The following is a 27,605-nucleotide window of genomic DNA, read 5'->3' on the forward strand; positions in this document are numbered from 1 at the left end:
TGGAGTGGTTGAAAGAACACAGGAAACATCCAGAAGGAGGTCCCAGATGGACAGCTTGAGCCTCAACAATACCAACTGCAATGGATTGAAACACAAATGCATGAAATCCACAAGTTTGTAATGATAATTAATTTAAAACAATAACCTCATTGATCACCTTTAGTAGCTGTTAGAGCATCATCTGATTATTCCAAAAATTGGTAAGTGATGGGAAAGTATCAAGCGTTTATCATACTTTTCCCATACAAACCATATTTTAGCATAATCAAATAATGAATAAGGAAAACATTTTCTTTATGGAAGACTCATACCCAATTAAGTAATTAAGGAGTGATAGAACTAGAAAATCATAACTTTGCAATATCTAATGCAATAGAATCTAGGCAATGATCATCAATGGTTTAGGAAAAAGATTAACGAGAAACTTTATAATGGCCAACGTGGGCAACATCTCTACAAAGATAAAAACTAGCTGGTGTGGTGGTACGCACTGTAGTCCTAGCTACTTGGGAGGCTGAGGCAGGAGTATTGCTTGAGCTCAGGAGGTGAAGGCTGCCGTGAACTATGATTGCATCACTGCACTCAGCGTGGGTGACAGAGTAAGACCCTGTCTCCAAATAAACCAACGAACTGTATAATAGATCAGTCTGGTATCACCTGAACCCACTGAAAGTGGAACAGCAAGGCATTATGTGCCACATGAGATGATGCCAGCTCCACTTATGAAACAGTCCTGTCAAAAAATAAAAAAAAATCTGGCTGGGTGCGGTGGCTCACGCCTGTAATCCCAGCAGTTTGGGAGGCCAAGGCAGGTGATCACCTAAGGTCAGGAATTTGAGACCAACATGGTAAAACCCTGTCTGCACCAAAAAATACAAAAAAATTAGCCAGGCATAGTGGTGCGTGCCTATAATCCCAGCTACTTGGGAGGATGAGGCACAAGAATTTGCTTGAACCTGGGAGGCGGAGGTTACAGTGAACTGACATCACACCACCACACTCCAGCCTGGGCAACAGAGCAAGACTCTGTCTCAAAAATAAATAAATAAATAAATAAATAAATCTAAATTTATTCAACCTCCTAGCTCTTATTATCTTACAGAAAAAAAAAAAAAAGAGGACAAAGAGGAGTATCTTTTTATTTTTTGCACAGATGGGGTTTCACCGTGTTGCCTAGGCTGGTCTCAAACTCTTGGGCTCGAGTTATCTGCCTGCCTCAGCCTCCCATATAGTGCTGGGACCACAGACATGAGGAATCAGTGCCTGGCTCAAGAGGAGCATCTCGGCAGGACGCGGTGGCTCACGCCTGTAATCCCAGCACTTTGGGAGGCTGAGGCGGGCGGATCACAAGGTCAGGAGATCGAGACCACGGGCGGGAGCCTGTAGTCCCAGTTACTCAGGCAGGAGAATGGCGTGAACCCGGGAGGCGGAGCTTGCAGTGAGCCAAGATCGCGCCACTGCACTCTAGCCTGGGGGACAGAGCGAGACTCCGTCTCAAAAAAAAAAAAAAAAAAAAAGAGGACCATCTTAGACACCACTCTGAGGATACAGTTAGCCAAATATAGAATGGGGGCAATTCTGTAGGAAAAATTATTGTTCATCAATAAGTAGCATTGAAAGAATAGAAGAGCTGGCCGGGCGCGGTGGCTCAAGCCTGTAATCCCAGCACTTTGGGAGGCCGAGACGGGTGGATCACGAGGTCAGGAGATCGAGACCATCCTGGCTAACACGGGGAAACCCCGTCTCTACTAAAAAATACAAAAAACTAGCCGGGCGATGTGGCGGGCGCCTGTAGTCCCAGCTACTCGGGAGGCTGAGGCAGGAGAATGGCGGGAACCCGGGAGGCGGAGCTTGCAGTGAGCCGAGATCGCGCCACTGCACTCCAGCCTGGGCGACAGAGCGAGACTCCGCCTCAAAAAAAAAAAAGAAAGAAAGAATAGAAGAGCTGTTAGAGATTAAAAGAAACCTGAGAGACACAGCAACTAAATACAATTTGTTTATCTCAGTTGATTCCTGACTCAAACCAACCAAATAATTTTTGAGGCAATTGGAGAAAACTGTCCATGGACTGGATAATTGATAAGGAATTACTGTATACTTTGTGGGATATCATGGTATTGTGATCAAGTTGTTAAAAATTTAGTCCTATTTCTTAGAGACACATACAAAGTATATACAGGTGAAACTAAATTGTCTGACACATGCTTTAAAAATACCCTAGGGGATTGGAGGGAAGGCAGATAGATGAAACAAAGGGGCAGAATGTTAATAACTGTTGCAGCTTGGTTCTTTATATTCTGGCTCCTTACTTGTGTACATTTAAAATTCGCCATAACAAAAAAGTTAAATGTAGAACCTTTTTAAAAAATAAGCAAAACAAGCCCTTGCACAGGTATTCACGGAACTGAACTCTTGGAAATTTAAGGAACTGGAAAGCCAGTCAAGGCTGGAGGCGTTGGGGAGATGGCAGGGCAGGGAAGACTCTGAGTTTGACCTGGGCCTGGCATGATGGTGGAAGAGAGGGGAAGGGGCATGAACCAATGCATAGTAGGGTCAAAAGCCTCATCGTGCACATGCCAAGTGCATTCCCTGTTCCCATGCTGTGGGTGATGGGTGCTTGTTCCATCTCCTGGCCACACTATGGAGCCTTTATTTTTTTTTCATTTTTTGAGACAGAGTTTCACTCTTGTTTCCGAGGCTGGAGTGCAATGGCACGATCTAGGCTCACTGCAACCTCCACCTCCTGGGTTCAAGCAATTCTCGTGTCTCAGCCGCCCGAGTAGCTGGGATCACAGGCACACACCACCACACCTGGCTAATTTTTTATATTTTCAGTAGAGACGGGGTTTCATCATGTTGGCCAGGCTGGTCTCAAACTCCTGACCTCAAGTGATCCACCTGCCTCAGCCTCCCAAAGTGCTGGGACTACAGGCGTGAGTCATCATACCCAGCCCTACTCTGGGGTCTTTTCGATGAAAAATGCCACCATTGTCCCACACTTCAGACTCTTCCAGACCCCCTCTCCCCAACTCCCAAACCCCCCAGTCCAAGGTGCAGCACGGCCCCACCCAGTTGGCAACTGACACAAAGAATGCTGGTCTATGCCTCCACCTGCTGGTGGCTACTGGGAAGTGAACCTGCCAAAAGCCAAAGGGCCCCCTGAACAGGGAGTTAAGAATGTTGAAGAAAGATCTGGTCTTTCCCTCATAAAAGAAACACATGCCAATAAACATATAAGAAAGCCTTTAATTTCATCACCATAAACATTATACTGATTGCTCACTTACAGTATAAAATATTTGCCCCGCTAAATAAATAAGACATTATTGCAAACGGCACTTAAACCCCCCTGAGAGATAAGACCTCCTTAGCTCAGGCAGGGGGTGCTCCTGAGTTTCTGTGTGAGATTCCCCAAGCACAGATATACTCTGGGGGGCTGAGATGGACAAAGGCCTGGGAAACCACACTTTGTGCTTCTGGTCCTGCAACAGCTCCAAACAGGGTTGTGGAGCCAGTGGGGAAAGTTGGGGGTGAGGGAAATTTCAGGCAGTGCCTTCATCAGCCCAGTCCTAGAGACAGTAGAGGGGAGTAGAAGTGGGGGGAACCAGGCTGGGCCAAGAGAAAAGGGGTGGTTAGGGAAGCTGTTGAGACCTGAAGCCCCACCCTCCACCTTCCTTCAACCCCCTAACCTTGGGTAACAGCATTTGGAATTATCAGTCGGGATGAGTAAAATTTCCAAGGTCCTGGGTTAGGCATTTTGAGGAGCCAGACCCCAGGAGAAGAAGATTCTGGCAATGATCAGCCCAATGACCAGTGATCTCAGTGGACCTGATTGTTGGGGATCCCACCCTACCCAAATCTTAGACACCAACACACAAAAGCTAGCAATGGATTCCCTTCTACTTTGTTAAATAAATAAGTTAAATATTTAAATGCCTGTGTCCCTATGATGGCAACAAAGGGACCAATAGGCCACGTCCTGATAAAAGGTAAGAGTCAGGGGATCAGCAAAAAGGCAGTGCTGTGGGCTGAGGGGACCTGGTGTGTTGCCCCTCAGGACTCTTCCCCTACAAATAACTTTCATACGTTCAAATCCCACGGAGGAGTGTTTCATCCTAGAAACTCCCATGCAAGAGCTACATTAAATGAAGCTGCAGGTTAAGGGGGCTTAGAGGTGGGAAACCAGGTGACTGAGTTTACTCAGCTCCCAAAACCCCTTCTCTAGGTATGTCTCAGCCAGGAGGCTAGCTGTTAACCCTGAGCCTGGGTAATCCACCTGCAGAGTCCCCACATTCCAGTGCATGGAGCGAATCAAATGCCCTGCCCTTCTAGCCTCCCTGTAGAAGTCCAGACTGAAACCCCCTTGGAAGGCTTCCAGTCAGGCAGCCCTAGAGACTGGGGAGGAGGGAGAGGGATGCCCCAGCCCCCAGCTGTGCAGCTACGCACCTCAGCAGCACAGGGTGGCAGCAGAGAGCCACATTACTTTGGCAGCAACAGAAACTGGCGGCCAGCCCAGCAGCCCCATGGGGCTAACAAAGAGTGGGGAGCTGGGACCCAGTGAGGCAGGCCCTCCACCCCAATGTGCTGGAAGTTTTCTACACCGAGTATTTGGCCAAGTCGCTCTTGTCAAATACTACCTGTGTAGCAAAGTAAATGGCAACCAGACCCAGGCCTGCAGCAGACACCATATAGGCAGTGACAGACTGGCTGAGCTGGACGATGGAGCCCATGAACAGGGACGGGGCCACCTGGGACAGCAGGAAGGCACTATCCAGGATGGCGAGGTCCAGGCAGATGCCCCGGCCCGGAACCACCCTGGCCTCGGTGGGCTCACCCACCACCACACGTACAGAGACATCGCAGGCAGAGGCCCCGCAGAGCGCGGGTGGAGGCGGAAGCAGGCCACTGCCTCCAGCACCCACGTGTCCATTAGGGAAGGGAGCTCCAGGCTTAGGGCCTGGCAGGAAGCTGGTCATCAGGCTGTCCTCACTGCTAGTGCCTCCAGCGTCCCCTCGGTATTTGGGCAGGAACACCTAAGGCGGAGGGGTGAAGGAAAGGGGAAGAGGACAGGTGTGTACCCAGCACTGGGCCCCCCATGCCCCCCAGCTGTGAGACTGGACCCTCACCTCCACCCCAGGGGCCGGAAAAACACAGGCAATGGGGCTTCATGAGAATCAGGAGCAGGAGAGAAGATGAAGACCTTACTTGGTGCAGGTCTAACCAGGACCCTTCCTCAGGAGTGGGAGAAGGGTAATGGGTGGGGCGGGGACAAAATGTGAACCCCAAAGTCTAGGTCTCCTCTAGCCTCTTAGAACAGGTAAGAGGCAGACAAACTCAATACCACAAGTCAAAGAGAGAACAGAGCTCCAAGGTAAGGAAAAGACACAGGGGGAATGAAGATGGTGGGAGGAGATGCACAGAATAGAGGAACAAAAGCCAAGGCAGGGCCCCTGATAGCCCAAACGCCACGCGGCTCTCCTAACCTTCCTTCCTGCCTGCCCTCCGCTTTGACATCTGGAAATCCTCATTGCCCTGTGCATAGAAGCTCTGCCTCTCTGGCATCCCAGATGCCACTAGGGTAGCTGCCCTGCCATGCGCTCCCTTGTCCCCAGCCTTGGGGCAGGGAGAATCCAGTAGACCTCAAGCAGGAGGAATGCCCCTCTTCCCACCTCCTCCAGCCCCAGCTGTGCTAATGTTGAAGGCTTCCTACTTCCTTCCTGTCTGACTTAGATCAGAGTGACTGGTCGACCAGCATCCCCACAACCCCTGCCCTTGATGGCCCAGAGCCTCCTATTTAAGGACAAGGCCAGGTCTTATCCAACATTGTCTCCATGCCAGAAGAGTTGAGTTGGCTGCATTTGCGAGCTAGGAGCCATGGCAAAGCTCAAACCTGACACCAGGGAAGCCCACAGCTCACCATACAGCTCAGCAAGTGGGTAAAGGAACAGGCAGACAGCGTGCAGTGCCAAGTCTGCCATCAGCTGCTGTTAGGAAGGGGCTTCCCAGGACTTCTCCTCCCTGCCTGCCACCCCAGGAATGTCTGCTAAGGCTGGAGTCTGGAGTGGTCCGAGGATGGACATGCTGCTGCATCTGGAAAAGATGGCTAGCCCCAGAACGTTCCCTGGCACGATGGCACACACTCAGGCCTGGCTGCTGATGCCAGCCCCCTGCCCCCAGCCCAGGCAAGCAGAAGAGTGAAGGTTGAAGGTTATCAGTGGGCTAACAGGGGTCTCAGGGACCAGGCTCCCCCAACCAAAACCTTAGCCCCTCCCCTCCATACCTCTCACCCCTGCAGCTACCTGCTTAGTTAACCAGCCTCTCAGCTACAAACTTACCTACTCCTCCTCAAGTGCTGTGAGAGGCAGGGGCAGGTCTTCCCTACAGTCTGAGAGCTCTCTGAGAGCAGGCCTGCATCTCCTCCTCCCTTGGGACACCCCAACTGCATGCCCTTCAAGGCAGAGTCCAGCACCCAGGGTTGTAGCTCAGTGAGGTCACTGGAGGGGACAGGGTGACCACACTGCCTGGGTTAGGTAGCTTCCCAAGGAAGGGAGCCCCTGGAGGGCTGGTTAGTGTAGGGCCAACCAAGCAGGAGGTCCCCACGACTCACACAGTCCCCAAGTGAGTGGGTCAGGTGTCAAGCTCAGATATCTGCCATGGGGGAAGGGGAAGGGGAAAGGGAAGAACAAAGGAGGGAGGCAGGAAAAGAAAAGGGAATTAGAAAAGCCAGAAAGGAAGTGGGTAGGAAGGAGCCCGCCCTATCTACAGACCAGAGTAGGACACAGGCTAAGTCAGGTTGCTGCTCCCTGAAGAAAGAGGTGTTGCTAAGGACGGACCATTCCCACTCCCATCTGCTGAGGCTGACAGGGGTCATCCGATCTAGCGCCCTGCCTCTTCATAGAACAACCAGCCTAGAAACCTATAGCTCCTGCTGGCCTGACTCTTCGGGATTCCCACTAATGGTTTTGCATTTCCTGCAATCATCCATTCAAGTGCTACACAGTCCTGACCCCAGGAAGTCATTCCCAGAATCTAATCTACACTCTTCTGCAGACCAAGCCTCTGGCCCTGGGGCTAGGATGAGCTTCCTCTCTGATTCAAAGAAGCCTTCTCCCAAGTTCCTTGCCAGGTATCAGGTTCTGGGCTAGTGGGCCTCCCAAAAACCCAGACCACTCCTCCCACCCTGACTCCACCCACCAGCCAATGAGTACCTGCCTCTCCCGGTGGTAGAGGGAGGCCAGTGTGTAGGGCAGGATCTGCAGGGCTGAGAAGGTGAACCCAGTGAGGGCGGCTGAAGCCGTCACCACAGCCACACTGTGGGACAGGCACGTGGCACCGGCAGCCACAGGGAAAGCTGCCACACTGGCCAGATAGACTGCTCGAGTGCCGAATCGCTGCACCAGCCGGTCCATGACCAGAGAGAAGACCAGGGAGATGGCGCACTGCAGGAACAGCCCCAGACTGCCCATCCGAACGCCTGCAGAGGGAGAGAGGCCATCAGACAGGGCCTGGCAGGGAAGGGTACGCGCAGTCTTGAGGAGATGAGAAGGCGGGACCACAGGCACCTGCTGCACAAGACCTGCTGTGGACCAGCCCTGCTCCCCAGCACCCTTCCCCTTTCTACCTGTAGCAATGGGAGTCCAGGTTCTTCCCCTGACCCTCAGAGAATGTGGGCAAAGCCCCTCGCTGAAGGCAGAGGAAGGTGGTCCGAAGGTTTCTTGGGAGTCTCAGCTGTGGGGACAGGAGGGTGAGAGGGAACACAAAGACAGATGGCCATAGGCTTCAAGACGATTCTAGGACACCTGGAAGGCACTGGTGAGATTATTTGGAAAGTCGTCAGGGGGAGGAGAGGCAACACTGCGGCTGGAACCAGGCAGGTCTAAAATCCAGCCCTGACTCCTCCACTCCCTCAAGACTTTGAATAAGCTCCACCTTTCCTTCTGTCAAACTGGGGCAATGACTCTGATCAAACTCCTAGAGCAGCCAGAGGCCCTCCTGAAACTGCAGGCAGAGATGTTCCACACCCGTGAGGAGCTGTGTGTGCAGACTGGGTCCATCCCCACTTTCCTGACAGAGAAGGGCCAGGATGGAGAGGCATCAGCCCAGACACAACCCCAAGTGTCGTCTCTGGTGGGCGGCTCCCACACCAGCCTCTGCTGGCTGCTGAGGCCTTACCTTCATCATAGTGTCTCCGGGCCTCGGTGCCCAGCTCAGCTCTGGGCACGCCCTGGTATAGCCCCTCGCCCACGAAATCCGTGTAAAACAGCGTGAAGGTCATGAGTGCCATCCAGCTGCACAGCTCAGCCACGAAGAGCCGGCGCAGGGTGCGGGGCATGCGGCAGCACAGCTGGTGCAGCCGGGGAAGCAGGGCGCCCAGGTTCCGGAAAGCCAGGCGGGCCCAGCACGGACAGCAGTGGGACGGCAGGGAGGGGGCAGACAGCCCTTCCGCTGGCTCGGCGGGGCCCAGTGCTGCCTCCTCGGCCACCAGCAGTGTGGCTGCTACGCAGGTGAGGAAGATGAGGGTGAGCAGGCCAAAGAGGCACTCCTCCTGGGTGCCCAGGTAGGGGGCCAGGGCACTGGTGTCCCAGTCAATGGCAGGCAGGAGGTAGCCCAGGCAGCCCCCAAGACTGATCATGAAGGCATAGACGGAGTAGGCCTGGCGACAGTGGTCCGGGTCCCGGAACAGGTCAGAGAGCAGGGCCTCCAGTGGAGTGAAGCACACCTGGCCACAGAAGTCCAGCAGCCCCACGCCCAGGATGAGCAGTGCCAGCTCCAGGGGCCTGGGATCCGGGCACAGCAGCCCTGCCAGCCAGCCAGCCCTTGGGATGAGAAAGAGGCTCAGCAGGATGCCCAAGGACAGCGCCCAGATGAAGGGCCGCCGGCGGCCATAGCGTCCGCGCCAGTGGTCACTGGCTGAGCCTAGGAGTGGGACAGAGACCAGGCCCAGCACTGGACCGATGCCTGCAAGAAGGGAAGTAATATGAGTCAATGGCTGGGACAAGTAAAGGGCAAGGGGAAGGGGACCCAAGCTCTGTGAGAAGGATGGAAGTAACATTCCGTACTCGACACTGTGCTACATCTTCCCAGGGATGCTGTAATTTACTCCTCATAACACAGGCATTACAGATGCCCCCATTTTCCGATGGACAAACTGAGGCATGGAGCAACTAAGAAGTGATACTTATTCAAAGGCACAGACCTAGGGAAGGTAAGAGGCAGTGTTTCAACAAGCAGTGTGACTCCAGAGCCTGCAATCCTCAGAGGGACACCTCTCCCTGGGGGTGAGGGGTTGTCACACAATGGTGACTACTTGCCTTCTGTGGCTTTTGCAGAATTTATCTGCAGAGTCAGAAGCTTGCCCCTTGTCCTAGGGGTAGGAGCAAGCCCCAGCTGGGAGACCTTGATGGAGTCCCAGCTCTACTGTTCAGCTGCTATTTGGCTTCGGCTAAGGCTTACCTAACCTCTTAAAAGCCTCTGCTTCCTTCTCTGTAAAATGGATCACCTCAAATGGTAGTTGTAAACATTGAATGAGATAATCGCTGTAAATTATAAAAGGGCTAGCCAAAGGTTAGGAGCCTTTCTCCAGTGTCTCCTATGAGCCAGGCACTGTGCAGGACCAGGGATCCAGAGGTGACTAGGGTATGTCCTTGATATTCTCTTCTTTCTCTTGGTGTGCCCCCTCAGCCCAGGGTCACCCTCCTGCCTAGCAATGCCTTCCCAGCAGACCACCTCTCCCTCCAAGCAGCTCCCAGGGCAGAGGTACGCCTGCCCCACATCCCAGGTGGCACGTATCTGGAACAGGAAGGAAGGAGGATGTTGTGACTCACCCAGCACCATGGTCATGAACTTCTCTTCTACCCCCACTTCCAGCAGCAGAGGCGGCACATAGGTGATGCCTGCGGCCAAACACACTTCCAGGCCAAAGGTTAGCAGGTTGATCAACAAGAGCTGGGCTTTCCGGTGCCGCAGCAGGCGGCTCACCCACAGCCTCTGGACCATAGTGGGCCAGGCGGGTAGGGCTCAGGGGGCCGTTTAAGCACTCCAGAACTGCTTCGTCTCCGCTCTGCTCCAGAAGCCACGGCCTCTCCTCCTTGCTGCCGCCAACTGCCTAGGAATCAGCCAGGCGCCCATTTCCGCCAGCCCTTTGGTGCCGGTCCAGCTTCTCAGCCCATGCTCAACACCTGCTGCTGTGGGGCACCTCAGTGGGGACACATCTCATCACTCAGATCCTAAAAGGGCGGGGCAATCACAAGCACACAGGGTGTTAAGTTCTGGGAGCCAGGTCTCCAGGATTTGCTCTAAATTGTCTGGATCCTGATCATTCACAGGCTGGCGATTGGCCCTGCCACCAAGGTGCCACCCCCTGCTGCCCAGTCAGGAAATGCATGTTAATATTAGCCTAAGGCTGACATAATTAATAAGGTAAATATGATTTTTTAAACCTCAGCACTCTCCAGAGCCAAACAGATGTTGGTTGTTCTCTGTTTTGAAAAATCTACAATTGCCCTTCCCTGTTAGTATTGGGGAGGGGAGGGGGTAGCAATCAAACCAGCTAGCAAGGTGCCCCCGGAGACCCTCTGCCAGGCCTGGTTTGTTTGCCTTTCTCTTTCTACTCCCCAAACCTGGGGTGTTCAATTCTCATTTGTTTAGAGTAACACTTCCTATTCCACATTGCTTGGCCATGAGCCACACTGCACCACAACCCCTAACCCCAAAGACCAGGATGAAGGGGAAAGGGAGGAGAGGCTGTTTTGTTACGTTGGGTTTTAACTTAGAGAAGGCTCCCTGGGATGAGCCGAGGCCTGAAAATCTCTACCTTGAGTTCCTCCCTGAGGTGAATGTTCAAGGGGAAGAAACAATCCCACACGTGACTGTCCAACTGTCATGGGAGAGTGGAGCCGTCCCCAGGCTCTAGCTCACAGGGGCATGAAACCACACCACCTGGCAACACCTGTAATGATACCAGGGACTCCCCCAAGCTGGCAGGATGCCCAGCCACTTCCAGGGCAGCCCTTCTGTGCTCCCTAAATGGCAGAGAAAGAAATTTTTCTGTGCTCCTTTCAATTTTCAGCAGAGAAGTCCCACACCCCTTCCTGCTATACCTGCCTCCTGTGCAAAGAGAACCATCCTGTATCTCCCCCGCCAAGCAAGTGGCCTCCAAGTCTTACTCCCTGACAATACACCCATTGCAGTCACCTCTGCTTAGAAGTGACTATGAAAAGCCAGGTGTGGTGGCACACGCCTGTAATCCTAGCACTTTGGGAGGCCGAGGCAGGCGGATCATTTGAGGTCAGGAGTTCAAGACCAGCCTTGCCAACATGGTGAAACCCTGTCTCTGCTAAAAATACAAAAATTAGCCGGGCGTGGTGGCAGGTGCCTGTAATCCCAGCTAATCAGGAAGCAGAGGCAGAACTGCTTGAACCCAGTAGGTGGAGGTTGCAATGAGCCACTGCACTGTAGTCTGGGCAATAGAGCAAGACTCCCGTCTCAAAAAAAATAAATTTTGGGAAGCCAAGGTGGGCAGATCACCTAAGGTCGAGAGTTTGCAACCAGCCTGACCAACATGGTGAAACCCCGTCTCTACTAAAAATACAAAATTAGCCAGGTGTGGTGGCTCATGCCTGTAATCCCAGCTACTTGGGAGGTTGAGGCAGGAGAATCGCTTGAACCTGGGAGGCAGAGGTTGTGGTGAGCCGAGATCACGCATTTGCACTCCAGCCTGGGCAACAAGAGCAAAACTCCATCTCAAAAAAAAAAGAAAAAGTGACTACAAAAGAGGGAACCAAGTCACACATCAAGAGTAGATACTACAGAGGGTGAGCCTTGGTGAGGAAAGGCAGGAGGCTCCTTATCTGTCATCCATCCCAAAACAGAGGAAGGGGACAGAGCTTCCTGGCACTCGTGGCTGGAGCACCTTCCTTCTCCTCCCTAATTCAATCCCATAAATGCTACTGAAGGGCACCTACTCTGGTGCAAGGACCACAGTGGCTGAGGGCCTGGCTCCAGTCTCCTCCACCAGAGACCACCCCCAGGCCCCACTCATGCCCTCTGCCAATCTCAGCACCTCATAATAAAAGGCACTTCGACTTCTCTTATCTTTTCACGTAATACTAAGCCCCATGGGGCCTTGCATGTTACAAAGCGTGTTGTGGGTGCTCTGAGCTGTGCCACAGAGAAATCAGGACCAAGTGTGGTGGCTCACGCCTGTAATCTCAGAACTTTGAGAGGCCAAGGCAGGAGGATCACTTGAGCCCAGGAGTTTAAGACCAGCCTGGGCAACACAGCGAGACCCCCCTTCTACAAAAAATTTAAAAATTAGCCAGGTGTGGTAGTATGCACCTGTGGTCCCAGCTACTTAAGAGGCTGAGATGGGAGGATTGCTTGAGTCTGGGAGGTCAAGGGTGCAGTGTGCAGTGATCAGAACATTGCCTCCAGTCTGGGTGACAGAGGGAGACGCTGCCTAAAAAAAAAAAAAAAAAAAAAATTAGATGGCTATCAATCCTGGGTAAGGTCTGTTCACTCCACCACCACCTTCAGGGGCTTTGCAGCTGGCAGATCATGAAGGAAGGGAATTGAGATAAGGCTGGGCAACCAGCAGCCTCCTCCCCTAAATCCTGGTCAGACTCACCCTTTGGGATGGGGCACAGGGCCTCCTATGGAGGTGGCATGAGAAGGTGTGTAAAATACTGACCCATACTGTCTTCAAAAGGAAGGTGAAGGCCAGACCTCAGTCTTAGCTGAGCTGTCGTAGGTTCAACTTGAGTCCCTCATTGCTGCATTTCCACAGTGCCCCCAAGAAGGAAAGCAGGAGACAGCACAGAGACCAAGAGGCAGTGCCATCCAGCCTAAGAGGAGGGATTCTGTGGCCAAAGGCTTCCAGCCCATTCCACTCCCCACCCTTGTTCTGGGAGGGCCCTGAATGCTAACCTGCTCTGGGTTTTCAGGAGACCAGGTCCTCCCTGAGCAAACAGAGACTTTGTTAGACCCAGCCTCGCCCAAAACCTGCACCCATTCTCTAAGTCCTGGCTGCTCCCTATTGTTTAAAATAATTTGCAGGCCAGACACAGTGGCTCACATGTGTAATCTCAGCACTCTGGGAGGCTGGAGTGGGAGGATGGCTTGAGGACAGGAGCTTAAGAACAGCCTGGGCAACATAGCAAGACCCTGTTTCTACAAAAATAAAAATAAAATAGGCAGGGCACAGTGGCTCATGCCTATAATCCCAGCACTTTGGGAAGCCAAAGCAGGCAAATTACCTGAGGTCAGGAGGTTCAAGACCAGCCTGGCCAACGTGGTGAAACCCCATCTCTACTAAAAATACAAAAATTAGCTGGGCATGGTGGCGTGCGCCTACAATCCCAGCTACTTGGGAGGCTGAAGGAGGAGAATCACTTGAACCTGGGAGGTGGACGTTGCAGTGAGCCAAGATCATGCCACTGTACTCCACTCTGGGTGACACAGCAAGATTCTGTCTCGAAAAATAAATAGAATAGCTGGGCATACTACCACACCTGGCTATTATAGGTGGTTCACGCCTATAATCCCAGCACTTTGGGAGGCGGAGGCAGGCGGATCACCAGGTCAGGAGTTCCAGACCAGCCTGGCCAACATAGTGAAACTCCATCTCTACTAAAAATACAAAAATAGCTGGGCATGGTGGCGGGCACCTGTAATCCTAGCTACTCAAGAGGCTCTGGCAGGAGAATCACTTGAACCCGGGAGGCAGAAGTTGCAGTGAGCCAAGATTGTGCCACTGCACCTCAGCCCCTGCAACAGTGCAAGACTCCATCTCAAATAAAATAAAAAATAGGCTGGGCACGGTGGCTTACGTCTGTAATCCCAGCACTCTGGGAGGCCGAGGCAGGTGGATCACGAGGTCAGGAGATCGAGACCATCCTGGCGAACACGGTGAAACCCCATCTCGACTAAAAATACAAAAAAATTAGCCGGGTGTGGTGGCAGGCGCCTGTAGTCCCAGCTTCTCGGGAGGCTGAGGCAGGAGAATGGTGTGAACCCAGGAGGCAGCGGAGCTTGCAGTGAGCCGAGATCGCACCACTGCACTCCAGCCTGGGCAAGACAGCAAGACTCCGTCTCAAAAAAATAATAATAATAATAAAATAAAATAAATAATAAATAAATAAATAAAATAAAAAATAAAAATTAGCTGGGCATGGTGGCATGCACCTATAATCCAAGCCACTCAGGAGGCTGAGGTAGGAGGATCTCCTGAGTCCAGGAGTTCAAGGCTGCAAGTGAGCTATGATCGTGCCACTGTTCTCCAGCCTGGGCAACAGAGTGAGACTTGATCTCTAAAAAACAAATAAATAAAAATAAACCACAGCTGTCCAGCAACCATTAATCACCCCACCTGCCTTGCCCCTCCCTTAATCCAGTTCCCAGCCCCCCCAGGAATTAGCAGGATCCTTCTTAGCCCACATGGGAAAGACAAAAGAAAGGGGTAAAGAGAAGAGTGCCCCCCACCATCCTCCTACAGCCCAGAGAGCTCATTAGTAGCTTCCCCCTTCCTGGGTTGTCTTTCTCCAATGCCCCCCACCCCCACCCAGAGATTCTTTACCTGGTAACTAGGGGTTAGGCCAGGTGGGGAAAGGATTTGACTAGGAAGGGGGCAGGCTTCAAGCACCCCTGTATTTGGTTGCAGAGCCCGTCCTCCCTTGTTTGAGTTCTACTCTGCCCAGGGGTCCAGAGTCCTCTTGACACCCCCAGACTTTACTCTTCCCAGCTCAGAATTGCCTGAGGAGTTCCAAGCCCATAAGCACACTCTGCCCTCCAAAGCCCCCTTTTCTTATCCTTGCATCCTTTCCAGTGCCTTGGTCCCTGTCATTTCATCCCTACTCCAGGGTCCTCGGGCTAAGGAGACCACAGAGGACTCCTGAGCACTAAGTCCAGTGGCTTGCCATCCCCCTTCCAGGGCCGCCTTCCCTGGAGCATAAATGGAGGAGCCCAGCCTTTCTCAGTTCTCAGGCTCAGGGAGGTCAGAGAACAAGAAGTCTTTCAGTACCACTTTCCTGGCCACCACTCCCATCAGCAGCCCCAGGGCAAGCTTCTTGCCAAAGCTTGCAAGTGACAGATCAGTGTTGGAACCCCGCCTCCTGCCCCAAGTCTGCGGAACTCCCCCGTCCTCCTGGGGACAGGGTCCTATTCTCCCCTGCACCCTCCAGTCTTGGAGACGCTTCTAAAATCCTCCTGCCCCACTACTCCTGGAACACTTTGTCTGGCAAAGACAAGATCAATCAGAAGAGCCAGCCTCACAGTGTTCACCTGGCAAGGAGTGGGCAGGAAGAGGAAGGAAGTGGAGGGGCTGACCTCTCAGAAAGGCAAGGAACAGGCAGCCTTCTAGGACAAGTCCTTCTCAAGTTCCAACCATCTCCCCTCCTCTCTGGGCCCAGCAATGGCAAGAGAGCAAGAAAGCTGGAGGAAACCCAAGGCCTCTGGGAACCTTTCTGGAGCTCTGCCCCAGGTCATCCTTCCTCATCCTTGGGGGAACAGAATCAAAACCCAGAGAGACTGAGGGCCCTGGGCAAGGTTAGTCAACCTGGATCCTCACTGCTCCCCTCTAGGTACTGGGAGATACATGCCCCTATGCACCCCAATATGTAACACCCCCAGGGCTGGCTCCGGCCCCAGCAAGAAAAGGGACCTAATGAATGAATGGCTAAGAGCAAGGGGTGGCAGTAGAAGCAAGGGTGAGGGCTTCAGTCCTCCTCCTCTCACGTGCTCCCCACACACCGAGGACTTTCCAGGCCCAACTCCAGAGGGAGCAACTCCTACGGGCTCAAAGGTGGTGAGAGGCTCAGATAAACCCTCCTGGATTGGAAAGCCCCCACTTCAGACCAGACCCCGAGCAGGGAGTTTTGGGGGAAATGAAACTGAGCAACAGGAACAAACTTGGCCTGAACTTTGTCCAAAATACAGAAGCCAGAGTGGCAGAGGAGGAGGAAAGCCGACCCGAGCCCACTCCCTGGTAGCTCCCTAAGGGAAGGGAGGGTCAGAGGGGGATGCATAAAGAGGCCTTTGAGGGCTTTCAAAGGGGATCCTGCCACCCCGCACGGCTGAGGTGGAGCTAGGGGAGCAGATTCCCTCTGCTGACAGACAGAGGCCAGTGGAAGCCCAGGCTGGGGGCAGCCCCCGCCCCGGGCCTGTGTCAGGCAGCAATTCTAAGGCTTCTTTATGCAGGCCAGCATCAAACCCCACCCAGGCACATCAAACGGCTGCAGCCCCCACCCCGACCCCGCAGGCTCGGCGACCCTGCGTGTTCCCTGCACACTCACAAAGACCCGCTGCTTTCTCCCAGGCTCCTCAGAAGCAGCTCCTCTCCCCTTCACAGCCACCCCGCAGCCCTCCCCACAGAAGGGGAAACCGGGGGCTGGCGAGGCACGAGGAATAATGACTCAGCGGAGGAAAGCGGGTGGGGTCACCCTGGGCCAACCTCCCGGACACACACCCCACCAAGGCTGCCCTGCCCCAGGTCGGTGAGATGGCAGAAAAGGGCGACCCCAGCACCTTGCTCCAAACTGAGCTCTCCAGGGTCCTCTAGGTTGGGGACAGGAAGCGGACCTCTCAGGTCTGGGGGTTCCCCAGCCCTCATCCCCACTACCCACCCCCAACTCGCCCCAGTCCCAGGGGACCAATGCTGTCAGCTTACCTAATGAAACCTGGTACACTGCACTCCCCACATGAGCCCCACCCTCACAGCAGCTCCACAGGAGCCTTGGGGACACCCGAGAAACAGCCTGTACCAGCCAGACCTGGAAATGAGCATTCTTGTGAGACAATGAGCTCCTCATGACAGATCCCTTGTGAGAGGTGCTGTGTGCTTGGGCTGCCACGGAGATGGCGGGAGGGACACGGCATGAGACAACCACGGCTTTGGTGACTCCCAACCCACTCAGTCTTTCATTCTCTGGGGCCAAACATTCCCAAAGCAGTGAGGGTCTCTGCTTTCCCCAGTCCTGCCCTAGAGAAAAACAGTGATTTGCAGAAAGAGCGGAGGCTCACAACCTCACAGGGCTTCCAGGGGCACCTAAGGACCCCACTCAGAAGGAAGCCCCCCCACCTCAGGGACTCCTAAGAAAGACTAAGGGCCAGCAGTGGGACGGGGAAGCCCAGCCCCACCCCAGACTTGCTCCCGGCCTCCCCCAGGGCCTGGAGGCCAGGGATTTAGAGTTCGCCCTGCTGAGCTGCCTTTTCTTCACCGGGACTGGAAGCCTTCTGCTTAGCAGCTTGTCAGAGAGGGTGAGGGGGCTGCAGGCCGGGACACAAAGGGGGATTAGGGAGAAACCTCTCGGCCTGCAGAGTAATCCATCAAACTCTCTCCGGCTGCCAGCGCCAGCCCCTTCCCACTCAATTCCCCTTCCAGCTGCTGCTGGCCCCCACCCCCTCCGGCTCCTGAGCCCATCACATCGGGCAGCAAAGAGAATCCCAGGCCCTAGGGGGGCAGAGGGGGCACACCACAGACACTGGGAAAAGGGCAGCGGCTCCCTCCCCCCACTCACCCCCAATGTGTGAAAACCCAACAGGTGGCAGTGGCGTGGTGGAGAGTGGCTTTTGTTGCCCTGTCTGAGAGCCCCAGTCCAGCTTTGGAAAGGAAACAAATGCCAGAGGAGATTGGGGGAAGGGGAGGGGAAGGGACAGAGGGGCAGTCCCTGGAGCCAGCACTGCCCTCCCCTCCCCTCTCCTACCCAGTGACAGGGATTCTGGGGCTGGCCTGACCCTCACCTTGGCCAGAGTCAGTCCTAGACAGCCTAAGCTGGGGCTGAAGCATGCAAGGGTCACCTGGCAATCCCATGGTGACAGTCAATATAGACACAGTCTGACTCCAGGCACCTGGGCCTCCTGATCACACTTCGTTTCTGAGAACAGCTGCGACCCAAGGTCACACTGGACATGCCCTCCAAACCAGGACCAGCAGGGCTCTTCAACCTGGAGCTCTCTTCCACCCGAGGGACCACAACCCTCTGAATCCTGACGTCCCCAAACCCTGGCAGATTCTGCAGGTTGACCTGGGTTTGCGAGTCTGCCCGACCTGGGTTTGCATGCCAGCTCCACCACTTATTAGAATTGCATGAGCCTGTAACTTCATCTCCCATGCCTCAGTTTCCTCATCCACAGTGAATAATAGCAGGCCGGGCACAGTGGCTCATGCCTGTAATCCCAGCACTCTAGGAGACCGAGGCAGGCGGATTACCTGAGGTCAAGAAGTTCTAAATCAGCCTGGCCAAAATGGTGAAACCTCGTCTCTACTAAAAATACAAAAATTAGCCAGGCCCAGGCATAGTGGCACACACCTGTAATCCCAGCTACTCGGGAGGCTGAGGCATGAGAATTGCTTGAAACCGGGAGGTCAAGGTTGCAATGAACCAAGATTGTGCCACACTGCACTCCAGCTTGGGCAACAGGGTGACTCTGTCTCAAACAAACAAACCACAAACACACAAAACAGAAAAGAAAACGCACAACCAACATTGAGGTTGTAATACATGCCAGGCACTCTGCCATGCGTCTTGGTCTTCCAACCATCCGATGAGGTGGGTACAATTAGTATACCCATTTTACAGGCACGGAAACTTAGATTAACACCACCAACTTTATAGATGAGGAGTGTGTTTGAGATACAGGATATGAAAGTTCCTGGCAGCCACTTCTTTGGTTGCCTCCTCAATGGAGGAAGGGCTTTCTCATTCCCAAACAGGAGCAGCCGTGGTTAGGGGAAACCAACTACATTTTCTTCTCGGTTTCCATTCCCCTCTCACCCATGTGCCTCCCTCACCGCACCAGCGCCTCTTCCAGCCCCTAGCAGCAAGAGGAATGCCAAGAATGCAACTGCCTCCCCAGGTGCTGGCCCCAACAGGTGAGGAGAGGTCACTGCAGCAGACCTGCCTGCTGGAGGAAGGCTGAGAAGGGAGGTGGAAGGTGGGACAAAGATCCCATAGTTATGAGACAGCACGATTTCCATCCACAGGGAAAATGAACACAGTGGCCGACCCCTACTAACTGCCTCAGGGGCGTCTAGCATGTGCTAGGTACTTGATATATTGTACCTTCTCTCCAATAACTCATAATTCATACACTCCAAATCCAAGGTAGGTATTTAATATTCATATTCAAGGATGAACAGCTCAGTCTCAGAACGTAACATGCCTAAGGTTGCACAAATAAACAGTGGTTGAACAGAAAATTCGAACCATTTGAAAATGCTGGAAGGTGCTCTGAACTGGGAGCCAGGAGACAGCAGTCCTGTTTCAGCCACTTTTTTTTTTAAGAGCTGTGTGCCCTAGACAGGCCATCTCACCTCTCTGGGACTCAGTTTCTACATCCGTAAAATTAGAGCTAATCTGGATAATGCCGAAGGTTCTTTACATCTGTGCAGCCAGGTGATCTCACATGCACCCCCTACCCCCGGTAGGTGATTTTTCACCAGCAGCTACCCCCTAAGGGCTCACTGACATTCAGGCATTCAGGAAGGCATTCATGTTCATCCTTGTGAAATAGGAATATAAAATCCCTACTTTGTATTTGGACTTTCATGGCCTCCTACCAATGAGTCAAGGGGAATGAGGTGGAGAAGGATGCCCAACTGCACTTACCCCAACCTTTACCTGCCCACACACTCTCAGGCACCAACAGAGTGCCAAGGGTCAGCGGTCACCTGAAAGTAAGCTGAGTAACCAGGACATCTGGGGGCAGAACTGCCCTCTTCCCTAGTCCTTCCCAGAGTTGGACTCTGTTCCTGGCAGAAATTAGTAACTGAATTCTCTCCTTGGGCCACAATAAATGCTTCCCTACAAGGTGGGGCAGCAGTACCAAGAAATTCCTTGGTCCAAGGTAGGGGAATAGGAACATGGGAGGGTAAGAGGGAGCTTGGCACAGCGTCCAGGCCACTTGGAACTTCCCTCCCTGCAATCCTGCCTTTTCATACAGCCCCTGAAAAGAGAAGCCTGAATGGCCTTCCTCCTACTGAACTTGACCCTTGCCAGTCAGCCAGGCTAGACAGCTCTCCCTATCCATGTACAGCCAATCCTACTCTTCCCTTTAGCCTGGCCTCCCTTAGGAGGTGAGGTATACAGGAAAGAGGCCAGGAGACTAAGGATCTGTGCAAACCTACAGATGGGCAGCGCCCTGGACCAAGAGTCAGACCACGGTGCTGGTTCCACTTCTGCCATGTCCCACCTCTAGGGTTTCAAACGCAGTGGCCTGTAAGGCTTTATTAGATCTGAGTCCTAGAGTCTGTGATCAGTCCCATTTATAAACAGAGGGCTCCAAGTCAGACTCAGTACTCAGAAAGTGTGTTCTCAAAAATAGTCACTCAGTGGTGGGCAAGGAAAGAGTGGGCCCCCAAAGAAACTCATTTTCTGATTTCAAGATCCCAAGCTTGCTGACCCTTAGAAGTATACCTCAGTGCATGCAACCTAACCTCCACTACGGGAATGTCAAACAGCACTGAAACCCACCCACCCACCCCCCCACCACCACAGAGCCTCAGTTGTGCGTAAGCTCGCTGTGAAGGTGCTGGGGACACAGAAACAACTGATCACAGCTCCCTTTGGCAAAAGGGATAAAATGCAATCGGTGTGCAATGAGGTGGCACAAGTGTGAAGACACAAATCCATGGGGGGGACCCAATGTGGGGGGCACATGCAGTTCTTCCAGGGCTTCCTAGTGGGAATGGCCATGTTGCTTAGCCTTGGGGGATAAGCAGGTAGGTACTATGCAATATAGGTGTGGGGGTGGGGGAGATCCTTTTTTCCTCCCCATCATAAAGGTCAGAACTGACACTTCTATAACGAAAGATATGGTAACAAGAGAAAAGCATAACAGGCTGGTCGCAGTGGCTCACGCTTGTAATCCCAGCACTTTGGGAGGCCAAGGTGGGAGGATGACTTGAGGTCAGGAGTTTGGGACCAGCCTGGGCAACATGGTAAAACCTTGTCTCTACTAAAAATACAAAAATTAGCTGGGTGTGGTGGCACGTGCCTATAATCCCAGTTACTCAGGAGGTTGAGGCATGAGAATCACTTGAACCTGGGAGGCGGAGGTTGCAGTGAGCCGAGATCGCGCAGGGCAACAGAGTGAGATGCCATCTCAAAATCGACGCTGTTTACAAAAAAAAAAAAAAAAAGAGTGAGAGAGAGAAAAGCATACAAATTTATTTGATCATAATTTTACATGACACAAGAGCCTTTAGAAATGAAAACCCAAGGTCGGGGACGGTGGCTCACGCCTGTAATCCCAGCACTCTGGGAGGCCGAGACGGGCGGATCACAAGGTCAGGAGATCAAGACCATCCTGGCTAACACGGTGAAACCCCGTCTCTACTAAAAAAATACAAAAAACTAGCCGGGCGAGGTGGCAGATGCCTGTAGTCCCAGCTACTCCGGAGGCTGAGGCAGGAGAATGACGTAAACCTGGGAGGCGGAGCTTGCAGTGAGCTGAGATCCGGCCACTGCACTCCAGCCTGGGCGACAGAGTGAGACTCCGTCTCAAAAAAAAAAAAAAAAAAAGAAATGAAAACCCAAAAACCCAGGGTGAAGTATCTTTTTTTTTTTTTTTTGAGACTAGCTCTCGTGTTGTTGCCCAGGCTGGTGTGCAGTGGCACGATCTCAGCTCACTGCAACCTCCACCTCCTGGATTTGAGCAATTGTCCTGCCTCCGCCTCCCGAGTAGCTGGGACTACAGGTGTGCGTCACCACGCCCGGCTAATTTTTGTATTTTTAGTAGAGGTGGGGTTTCACCCTGTTGGGCAGGCTGGTCTTGAACTCCTGACCTCAGGTGATCCACCCAACTCAGCCTCCCAAAGTGCTGACATTACAGGCATGAGCCACTGCGCCCAGCCTAAGTATCCATTTTTATGCTTAGGTTTGAGGAAGCACACATAGGATGCAGAAATGTGATCGGACAAAAAGGGTATGAGCTAATGCTAATAGACTGAATGGTGAAGCCCAGCCAGACCTGTCCAGATTGCTCTCGGCCTCTCTGTTGCAGGATCTCTTCCTCCCAGGAATGGGGTGAGACCCCTCTGCAATGAGGGCCTTACTACCTACTATCAAACAAGGTAGCTCAGATCATTTATCGCCGGTTCTTACCCAGAAAGCCAGGAGAAAGAGCAATATTTTTAAGTTATATGGCTGGCTTTGGGGAGAAGGGTTCTAGTTTCTATGACCTGCCTTGGAAAAGAGGGATTCACTTTGGCCTGCCTCAGGAGATAATGAGGGGTGAGAGACAGGAGGTCAGACAGAAATTTTGCCTCTGAGGCCTTCACTTTGGGGTATTGTTTTCTGAGCCCCAACAGCAGAAAAGGGTGTATGTCTGTAAACCAAGGCCCTTGGAGCCTGGGACTTCTAATCACTCCCACCCCTCCTTTTGGCCTCTCCCCAGTGAGGTGTGCTGGAAACAATACCGGACTCAAAATCATGAGACTGGGTTTTGATCTCAGATCTGGGCTGGCTATCTGTGTGTCACTAGATGATTCAGCATACCTCCATGGGCCCCCAAATAAGAGAATTCATTAGCACTGGGCTTGTTTTTGCTTCCAACGTGGTCACCAGGCTCTGGTTTCTTCCCCTTTCTGGACTGCCTCTCCCTTCCACCTGAGCCCTGCCCAGCTCAAATCTCACACCTCCTCCACAGCCCCCTGGAAACCAAGCAGTCAAGTATCCCCTCTCCCCGCTAAATCTCAACTGCTCTAACCAGGCAGTCCCCAGGGTTGGAGGCTGCCCACAGTCCTCAGGGTCTCGGATTTGCAGTCCTTCCCACTAGTGCTTCAGCTCCTGGAAAGCAGGAAGCACAGACCCTGAGAAAAGTTGGTGCCCAATAGAAGGCCTATGGGTAAGGCTGAATCAGGATTCCCGTCGGATGTGATTTTACCAGTGTGCCTGGGATCCAGGCAGGGCCACGTTCAAGCTACCTGGGTGCTCCGGTCACTAAGGACAGGAGCCAGGAGTGGGAATCTAAATTGCCACATCCCTAGGGATGGGCCAGGCACTCCTAGCTTGAACACTATTTGCCAACTCAAAGTACACTTGAGATTAGCAAGGCCAGGGGGCAGGGGGGCACACAGCGACCACAGGGGAAAGACAAGAACTGCTGTTGTGAGCTGGCTACTCCCGAGGGTATCCTCTCTGGCTGGGCATCCTGTCTATCCTGGATATGGTGACTGGGGATTGTAGACTACAGTGCCAGGAGGTGGCCTCCAAACCCCTTCTTGCTGGCTGGTCCCCGCTCCCCAGAAAGTGATCTCCAGAAGTAACAAAGAAGGGGAAAGGAACAAACATCTATGGGACACCTGGCATGTGCAGGCGCTTGGCTGAATATGCACATCACATTTAATCCTCACCATAACGATGCAAGGTGAATCTTATCTCCATTTTACAGGCAATGAAGTTGAGGCTAACAGGGGAAGCAGGCCCATGTCCAGCCTCAGAAGCAAGAGATTCCACAAGTCAGTCAGGGCCGGTGGCAAAACTGTGGATTTCTTCCCGTGGAGGGGAAAACACAGACCATGTAGTAGAAAAAAGGATTCAACAGGAAGTTCTGGCGAGGGATCAGGAGCATCCCATGACGGCTCTGTCACCAGCTGCCCCCCTCCCTAGCCCAAGCAGGGACACTTAATACACTGGACAAAGCTCAACACTCCAGCTCTACTGCTGGGAGTCGAGTGGCATCAGTGTTCAAGACACTGGGCCTGGTACCAGCTGGTCCAGTCTCCACCCCTGCTGCCCAGCAAACAGGGCCACTAACTGTTCAGAGAAAGCTAGGCTGGGTTTTTTTTTTCTGGACACCAAAGAACAGTGCAAAAGATCCTAAGGGTTGGGGAGGGAGGACAGAGCAGAATCCCAATTTCAGGACACCCTCCCTATGCAGTTTTCCTAAAAACAACAACAAATAACTGTTTGCATAGAAGGTTCTTAACTTCTCAGGATATACATTCATGTCCATGGTACCCTTTTCCAGCCTGAGGGGTATACTCTGGGAAGGTAGGCTGGGTAGGGGTTTCTGCACTAATTAAATACAAGTCACACAGTAGCAGAGTAGTAGACGAGAGACATGGACATCCAATCTTGGTGTGATCTTCGCACAGGACCACAAGTTCAACTGCAGATGTGTCCTTCGTAGCTTACACACAGTTATCTATGGGCTAATTCCCTTGCTAAGAAACTCTGGTTTCTAAGTGTAAACCACAATGATTGGCTCCATTGTCACCAAATAACAGCAGCTGACATTTATCAAGCTCTTTTTACAAGCAGCTGCTGTGCTCAGAGCTTTACCTACATCAGCTTATTTAATCCTGGAAATACTGTGAGGTAGGTACTATTATCCTCATTTTACAGAGGAGGAAGTTGAAACAGTTTAAATAACTCGCACAAGAGGAAACCAGATTCAAATCATTTTGCCAAAGCTCAATCTCTCAACGGACTCCTCAAAGTCCAGGAGACCTTGCTACCCAAGAAATAAGGTCTAGAGCAGAGTTTTGTTTTGTTTTTTAAGAGCAAGGCCCAAGAAGAGAGTCCCAGGCTAGGCACTGCTGTCCATTCAGTCCCAAATGATTGATATAATATATAGTTGGTACTAACATTTATTGAGCACTTACTATGTGTCAGACACACAGTTTAGTACTCTATATATAATAGTGAATAAAACTATAATTTTTAGACTTTATATATTACGTAATTATATGTTTATAAATTTTATGTCTGTTATAATCTACTTAACAAAGCTATACAGTAAGTATTATCCCCATTTTGCAGCCAGGGATACTGAGGCTTGGATGAGGTTAAGTAACTTGCCAAGCTGGTGGAGCTCACCTAGCGAAGCAGCTAATATAATAACTGTCTTTCAGGAGGGGCACAGTGGCTCATGCCTGTAATCCCAGCACTTTGGGAGGCCGAGGCGGGCGGATCACGAGGTCAGGAGATTGAGACCATCCTGGTTAATGCGGTGAAACCCCGTCTCTGCTAAAAATACAAAAAATTAGCCAGGCATAGTGGTGGTGGGCGCCTGTAATCCCAGCTACCTGGGAGGCTGAGGGATGAGAATCGCTTGAACCCAGGAGGGGAGGCTGCAGGGAGCTGAGATCGTGCCATTGCACTCCAGCCTGGGCAACAAGAGTGAAACTCCATCTAAAAAAAAAAAAGAAAGAAAGAAAAGAAACTATCTGATAGTCTGGGTTTTTATCCATAATGTTGACTTATCAGGCTGTGACGTCCAGATGATAGTGCTTAAAGTCTTCAAGTTAACTTTACTTTGAGTCTTCAGACCAGCCCTGCCCAGGCTGAGAGCTCCAGTTTGGGTAAGGGGAGAGCGGGAGGGAGGCCTCCACTATCCCTCCACCACCCAGTGGCCTGGAAGGGGCTCAGGAGACCACCAGGGATCACTGTCTACTCCTCCTCCTCCTTCAAGGTTATTCAGGGAGCCAGGAGGGACGGCGAAGTTCACCACACACTCCATGAATACATAGGAAAACTCCCCCTAACACACACCCACTAAATTGGGGCCTATCTGTCCACAGCTGTACATTCATCCACAGCTGTATTTTTATCTTCAAACTCATTCTGCTGACTCAAGCTCCATTTTCTGAGCACTTTCAGAATAACAGAGTCCTGGCTCCACGACAGGCCTGGTGGGAGGAGATAAGGGAGGAATGAGGGAATGGGACTGATCCAACAGAATGGCCTGCGACCTCAAATTACGTCCCACTTACCCCTACAATGTGCTGCTCTATGGGTTTCCTCAGGCTTCCATTCTAGCCTGGGCCTCCCAGGCCCTTCCCACTCCCAGCCCACAGGCCAGCCTGTTCCCCAGCCCTCGGGCAGGTGAGTCCACACCAAAGTGGTCTCTGCTCTGAACGGAGATCTGCTAAGTGCATCAGGAAAGGTAGTCCGAAGCCCCTAAGACCTCAACCCCACCCCTGAGCAAAGGTTCCAGGACCCAGCAAGGGTCACTCTGGGCCCCGGTCAACTGGCAATGCCCGGCTGCAGACTCCAGGGCAGCAAGACAGCAGCTGGGCTATTCTTAGTCCCTGCTCCACTGGGATCGGGTCTGTGTAACAGCTGAAGGGCGAGTCCTCACCAGGTACCCACCATGCCAAACCCCTCCCTACCCACAACTCTGGCCCCTTGGAAAAAGAGGAAGCATAGGGAACATGCCCTGGGGTGGGGAAAAGCTGAGCAGGTCAAGAGTGTCTGTCAGGAAGATGGAGACTGATTCAGAGGTCAAGGGCAAGAGCAACTCACAGGACTGCAGTGCCTAGGGGGAGCGAAAGACTACAGGAAGGCCTGACCCGCACTCCGGAGAAAACCTGCAGGTCCCTGGGGCTTTTCCAGCAAGCCTGCTTAGGCCTACAGCTCTGAGAAGCTGCACGGGATGCCCAGGTACCACCACATCACACCTGTTTGCCGTTTGCAGCACTCTCTCCTTCCCCACCTGAGACCAGGGAGGCGAGGAAAAAAACAGCGGCCTTTCTCTCCCCACAGAGGGGGAAACTGAGGCTGAAAAAGGGACACAGTAACACACACACACACACACACACACACACACACACACACACACACACACACACACACGGTCCAGCCCCAACTCTGTATGCAGAGCTCGCCCCAGGTCTAAAGTCCAAGAGGGCTCCGTCCCCTTTCCCTCTCTTAACTCTCTCACTCTTCCTCAAGAAAGCCGAACCCGGCCTGAGCACCCCGCGGCGCCGCGGCAGTCGGCCCCCGTCCCCAATCCCCCAAGTCCCGGACTGTGCGCGCCACAGTGGCTCATCCTGCCCCTTTCCGGTGAAGCCCAGACAAGAGAAGAAAATAAACGCAACTTTCCAAAGAAAAGTCTGACGCGGGAGGCTGCAACAGGAGCTAGCGGCCGGTCAGCCAGCCGTCGGCCCGGCCCGACCCGGCCCGGGGCTCCGGGGAGGGGCCGCTCCCCGCCCACACCGCCCCCCGGCCTGGGACAGCGCGGGCACCTCCTGCCTGCCCGCCCTCCGCGGAAGAAAGCACAGCTCAGCGGGGACCCGTGCAGGCGCCGGGCACTCGGCACCCGCCACGGCAGAGCGCGTGGGACGCGCCCTTCTCTGGGATTCGCGCGGGGCTCGGCGCGCAGCGCCCCGGACGGCCACGGCGCGGCCCCATCCCGCGGGGCGCAAAACACGCGACACCGCGGAGCTCGGCCGCGCACTGCTGCTCCCTTTCCGGCGCCGGGACCCTCACCCCTGGGAGAGGAGGGGCCGCGCTCCTACCTGGCCTAGGCGCGCGGCTGTCACCCGGAGCCAGCGCGTGCAGACTGGTTTCCCCCCTCTTTTCCTTGCCCCCCACGCGCGCCAGCCGGCGGCTTTTAAATCTCCAGGTTACTCCGCGGGGGGAGAGAGCATGCGCGCTGGGACTGCCAGGAGGGGGGCGGGGCGAGGCGGGACGGAGGTGGGGGGTGCTGCGAGGGGGGATAGAGGGGTGGGGCTGGTACCCAGGGGAAGAAAGCGGGAGGTCTCCAAGCTGGCTTTGTAGCCGCACCGCGACGGGCAGCCCCCGCGTGGCTCCCAGACTGCCCTATCATTACCTAGGGCAGGGCACCGCCCCCTCTGTCGCTTGCCACCAAACATTTAGGTGAAA

The 27,605-nt window shown here is 53.2% G+C and overlaps 1 protein-coding gene across 39 annotated transcripts; it reads right to left on the bottom strand.

Annotated features, from left to right (window-relative positions):
• Nucleotides 1–3,226: 3,226 nt before the first annotated feature.
• Nucleotides 3,227–27,310, bottom strand: SLC45A3 (solute carrier family 45 member 3). 39 transcript variants are annotated; one of them, XR_012432273.1, is made up of 8 exons: nt 27,239–27,310; nt 20,985–21,108; nt 12,337–12,453; nt 9,825–10,226; nt 8,173–8,958; nt 7,622–7,728; nt 7,209–7,474; nt 3,227–5,033 (listed from the first exon to the last, which is right to left on the bottom strand). XR_012432273.1 is itself a non-coding variant. In XM_074034506.1 (8 exons), the coding sequence occupies exons 5-8, from the start codon at nt 9,994–9,996 to the stop codon at nt 4,596–4,598; spliced, it is 1,662 nt and encodes a 553-aa protein (XP_073890607.1). In that variant the 5' UTR covers nt 9,997–10,226; nt 10,814–11,021; nt 12,337–12,453; nt 20,985–21,108; nt 27,239–27,310; the 3' UTR covers nt 3,227–4,595. The 39 variants fall into 39 exon arrangements, 26 of the variants coding, with proteins under 26 accessions (XP_073890607.1, XP_065396762.1, XP_065396796.1 ...); XM_074034506.1 differs by lacking the exon at nt 7,622–7,728 and adding an exon at nt 10,814–11,021; XM_065540690.1 differs by lacking the exon at nt 7,622–7,728 and adding an exon at nt 24,816–24,965.
• Between the last annotated feature and the right edge of the window lie 295 nt (nt 27,311–27,605).

This window comes from Macaca fascicularis, chromosome 1 (assembly GCF_037993035.2).
Source record: "Macaca fascicularis isolate 582-1 chromosome 1, T2T-MFA8v1.1".
In the NCBI taxonomy this organism is placed as follows: Eukaryota; Metazoa; Chordata; class Mammalia; order Primates; family Cercopithecidae; genus Macaca; species Macaca fascicularis.

Excerpts from the sequence above, each read along its gene's own strand:
- SLC45A3 (XM_005540601.4), bottom strand. The coding sequence starts at position 9,996 with ATGGTCCAGAGGCTGTGGGTGAGCCGCCTGCTGCGGCACCGGAAAGCC. Across the intron at positions 8,959-9,824 it reads GTTCATGACCATGGTGCTGG|GCATCGGTCCAGTGCTGGGC; the intron begins GTGAGTCACAAC and ends CCCTTCTTGCAG. Across the intron at positions 5,034-7,208 it reads TCTACCACCGGGAGAGGCAG|GTGTTCCTGCCCAAATACCG; the intron begins GTACTCATTGGC and ends CCTCCGCCTTAG.